The sequence below is a fragment of the Cynara cardunculus genome (genome assembly GCF_001531365.2).
Source record: "Cynara cardunculus var. scolymus isolate 2C chromosome LG 4, CcrdV1, whole genome shotgun sequence".
Lineage (NCBI taxonomy): Eukaryota > Viridiplantae > Streptophyta > Magnoliopsida > Asterales > Asteraceae > Cynara > Cynara cardunculus.
Window position 1 is genome coordinate 11,833,016 of NC_037531.1, and position 4,845 is coordinate 11,837,860.

General features: G+C 28.1%; 1 protein-coding gene across 3 annotated transcripts; it reads right to left on the minus strand.

Annotated features, from left to right (window-relative positions):
- Positions 1 to 1,490: 1,490 nt before the first annotated feature.
- LOC112511756 lies at positions 1,491 to 4,515 on the minus strand. Of its 3 annotated transcripts, none has more exons than XM_025117490.1 (4): positions 4,099 to 4,515; positions 3,617 to 3,699; positions 3,316 to 3,518; positions 1,491 to 1,727 (listed from the first exon to the last, which is right to left on the minus strand). In XM_025117490.1, the coding sequence occupies exons 1-4, from the start codon at positions 4,365 to 4,367 to the stop codon at positions 1,596 to 1,598; spliced, it is 687 nt and encodes a 228-aa protein (XP_024973258.1). In that variant the 5' UTR covers positions 4,368 to 4,515; the 3' UTR covers positions 1,491 to 1,595. The 3 variants fall into 3 exon arrangements, with proteins under 3 accessions (XP_024973258.1, XP_024973257.1, XP_024973259.1); XM_025117489.1 differs by having other exon boundaries at positions 1,491 to 1,730; XM_025117491.1 differs by having other exon boundaries at positions 1,720 to 1,747.
- Positions 4,516 to 4,845: the final 330 nt, after the last annotated feature.

Sequence of the window (4,845 nt, forward strand, 5' to 3'; positions counted from 1 at the left end):
GACAAGTATCAAGATTTAATTATGTTATGTGTGCTGTCATTTTCTATATTGTATTGTATGAAGGATAAAACGTTGTACTGTCATATTCTACCAGCGTTATCGTTTTCAAAACGTTAGTTTACTGGTTTTAACTCTAAGCAGCATCACAAAGACCATATACTTCAAACAATTGTAAGGTTACATGAATCTTGTGAATTAAGTTGTAGCCTTCTATTTTTTTTTTCCATTGTGTAACTTTAATTTGTTAATTTTGTTTAGTATGCATGTGTTATTAACGATGATGATGTGAAGCATTCGGTTTAAGAATGTAAGGGGGTGTTTGGGATTGCTAATTTGAAACAACTTATTATTTTCTACAAAAGTGTTTATCAACTTATTATACGTTAGAATGATTTAACTTTTCCAAAAACTACTTATTATTAGTTTGGCACCGGTATAAGCTGTTTATCCAACTGGATGAATCGTAACAACTACTTATATATAGTACTTCAATTCGAAATTCGTTTTTCAACTGGATGAACCGTAACAACGGAATAATTAAGTAATAATAGGTTATTGGTTTAAGTGTATTATTAATCATTTAATTTTTTAAGTTAACCTTTAAATTATATAGCGACATTTGTTAGTAATTTATATACAGTGTAAATACATATATATGATTTAGTTAAGATGATATAACTGATTTTTACTTTTTACTGATTGTTGAATAAAACTTTTCGGTTTCAAATCTTTTTAAACCAGTTAACCACATAGACATTCCCAAATTAGCAAATTAACCAAATTGTTTCGATTTAACTGGTTTACTTCGTACGATACTTATACCCTAATTAAATAAGGTTAAGATCATTATCAACAAAACATCAAACATACATTGTTTTAAATAAAATACCACCAAAATGTACATGAATATTTACTTAATTATGGTGTTTTCTGGTTAAAAATCTATACTATATTATAAAGCATTTAACAAAAACTCTTAAAAATCATTTTTTATATAATGAACACTGTTTATTGATGCATTACTTAAAATTCAAAATTATAAGTAAATTTGCATAAATACAACTTATTAAAGCTTTATCTTTAAATTAGTCCAACAAACTGTAGATAAACATAATCAAATACAGGATAAACATTCATTTTAAATATAGAAAATCTAAAATATAATTAAGATAATCATTGAGTTCTAACAGAATGTTTAATTATTATTTTTATAAAAAAAATTATGTTATTAAACCAAAACTAAAATTACTTTGTTATTAAATCTAAATTAAGTTATAATAAAAAAATTGAATTAAAGAAGTTACACCAAAAAACGAGAACTACTAAATAGTTAATTTGATACTAATATCGATTTATTTATTTTCAAATTTTTACGCTATCTTTAAATTTATATTTTATTCAAAAATAAAAACATTATTGTTTTCTCAAAACCACATAAAATCGCATTATATCGATAGAGACAAAGAATAAAAACTAAACATTAAAATCGAGATTTATCTCGCTGAATTACACGAGTATCCTTCTAGTAATAAAAAATATCGATGGATGTGGTCAAGATTGACCAAATGAAATTAAATAATTAATTGATTTTAATTTTATTTATCATTTTCTTGATCTTGGGCAGTGATTTCTTGACTCTCTTTGTCTTTAGCCTTTTGTGCAGTCTCCTCCCCCTTTTGGTTTTCCTGGTGAATAAATGAATCCAATTTATCTTCAGCTTCTTCCACCTGCTCCATTTCCATTTTCACTATTTTAAATCAATTAATTAATTTTATATATATATATATATATATATATATATATATAAGATTAATAATTTAAGAAAGAACCCTTAAAATAAAGAGAACCTTGAGAACTTGTGCATAATGTGTTATTTTATACGACTTTTTTATATTTATGTATAGTATTTAATGTATTGATATATTTGTTTCACAATGTATTTGTTTCACATGTAATCGGTTCATAATGTGACTTTTTGTGCGTATTTTTTGGGTTCACATTGTGAAATGAGTACACCTGAAACAAACACAATGTAAAACAAGTATATGTTACTCAATATTCCAAATTCTGATCTTAGAATAAAAAAATATATGTGAAATAATAGATGATGCACAAATTCTCAAAGTTATTACAATTATCATGAATGTTGTAAAAAAATTCACGTCTATTATTAATATAAATAGAAACGTGTATCGCACACTCGTTTATCCTCCGCTTCACAATAAAAAAAACATGTTAGTAAGTGCACTTTTCTATATATATATATATATATATATATATATATATATATATATATAGTTTTAATAAAATTACAACCTAACATGCACATACCTCCACTTGGGTTTTAAATTAAATTTCTAAAAATAAAAAATTGGATGTTTTATTATTAAATGGACCTTAATTAATATATTAATTTTCCTTAAAATCCGCAAAAGAAAACATCAATTAAATGTTTAATCTTGTTTGGTGGGGGGGGTTATATAATATACAAGTCCACACGCAATAGCAAACGATTGTCCAAGACGATAAATAAATATAAGATTTAATATTAAAAATATTTTATATAAATGTATAATAGTGTTTTTTTGTATTTCAAAAATATATTATTACTCGTAAATGCACAAAATAAATACATGTTAATTTGGATATAACCTAAAATTTTTATAAATTCAAATTCTGACCTTCATTAACAAAAAATTTGGATCCACACATATATATACACACATACATGGGGTCGTTCAAGGAAAAATTGATTAGTTTGTGATAACTGTGAGATTTAATCTCAACAACAAATTAATGGTTAAATTAGGAGAATAATAATTTCGATAATTTGACTTAAAGTTTTAATGAAAGAGTGTTTTAGGTATTTGAAAAAGCTATCATCTCTCCTCTTTCCTCCGAGCTTTATTCCGACGAACCTTATTATGGCAAACAAATGATGCACACTGTGATATGTTTCATTAAATAACAAAAACCACAGTGTGATACACTTAGTAAACAGCATTATCTGATATATTGTGATACACTTCGTATTACGCCAAAAAGACATTGTGATATATTGTTTCAAATACAACCCATCGCATTTTTACAACCCAATAAATTGAGATATTTATGGAAATGATGAGAGTTTATTTATTATGATTTGAAAATTTATGAAAGATGAATATTGTTCATTAATTATGATCAATAATTTATATTATGAAACAATCAAAACTTCTATGAAATAACATATTAATCAAATGAAATGGACGTTTGAGATTGGGTTGTATTGGTTACACATAATCTATAAAAACAGGAAGATCGAGAGGGAAAAACCTTATTGATGATAGTATCTGCAACATGAGCAGTTTTAGCGACTCCTTCGGCAATTTCATCCACAAATACCAAAGCCTTCTTCAGTTTGCTCTCTTCCGGAAGATCATCAGTTATGCTATCAATCACTTTATCAACTCTTTCCGCCACCTTTTCTATACCTTTTACGACATGCTCCGTCGTCTCTATTTTCTTGTCTATTTTATCTACAAATTCATCAGAATTCGATCTTTTTCAATTCAAAAATAAATCGATCGATGAATCTTTTCTTGAACGATCTTCAATTTACATTTTGATTCCTTACTTTTTAGTAGAAGAAATGATCCCCATTTATGGGTGAAAAATGGTAAAACGAATGTTAACACAATTCCCACAATCCAATTTCTCCTGCAAAAAATTTAAATAAAATGAGAAATCAAAGTAGTTACGTATTACTAAAGGGTCTTTGACCTAACGGTATAGGAGTCTTTGGCCTCCTACGAAGTTAAGGATTCAAACGTCACCAAACCCATGTCCAAATGGTTCAAGAATCTCAACTTACAGTAGTTGGATTGATCAAGAACGTCTGATAGATGTACGTATAAGCAAGCATCTATACATACACATGTGATTACCAATCGTCTGATCTCGAACCCACATCCAATTGGTTCAAATCTTTCTGGTTTTTCCTCTCTTTAGAAAACTAAAGTGGGACCCATTATTTTTCTCTCTCTAGAAACCCTAGAGAAGCTAGAAGAAAGTGCAGTTAATTGAGAACAAAAGGGGGTTAATTATATTGGATCTTACAAGGAACCAGAAGGAGGTCCAGAAGGATCTGGAACTCCAGCTGGTGGTGGATTAACGTTGCTTCTTATCACAAACATAGTTTGTTGATTCATCGGCTTGTTGATCAAGTACTGCAAGCTTCTGCAACTTCTGCCCTGCAAATTCCATGCATATTCCTTGTTCTTCAAGAAAGGTGTTTTTGAAATCGGATTAAATGGGAGAGATTTATCGGAAGATTTCAAAGATAACATAGAATTATCCCAAATCAATCTTGACATAGACGAAGACATCTCTTGGCGTTTTTTCACTTTTCTTGAAGTTTAAAGGTGCTGGGATATCAAAAAATAGAGATCTTTGTGTTTGCCTGTATATGTATATGTATATATATATATATATATGTATGTATGTATGTATATATATATATGTGTGTGTGTGTGTGTTTGATTTGGAAGATTAAGGTGATGGAGTGGTTGAAGTTAAAGGTTAAGTATGTAAATGAGGAATGAGGAGGAAGAAGACTTTATGTTTGTGATAGGGTCAAAGTCAACCTTCACAGATTACTTGTTATGGTGTTTAATTTACAGGCCTTGTTACACAAGTTTTCATTTTTCTTATTTTATTTACTACTAATACTAATCAGGGGTTGTTTATCAAATTCGATAAACGTTTATCGGATCATTTACTTTATTAGGTGAACATGATAAGGACCGAAAATCTTAAAGCAATGACAGAACCGAAAATCTTACCCGATAAGTGAAAGTGGCAACT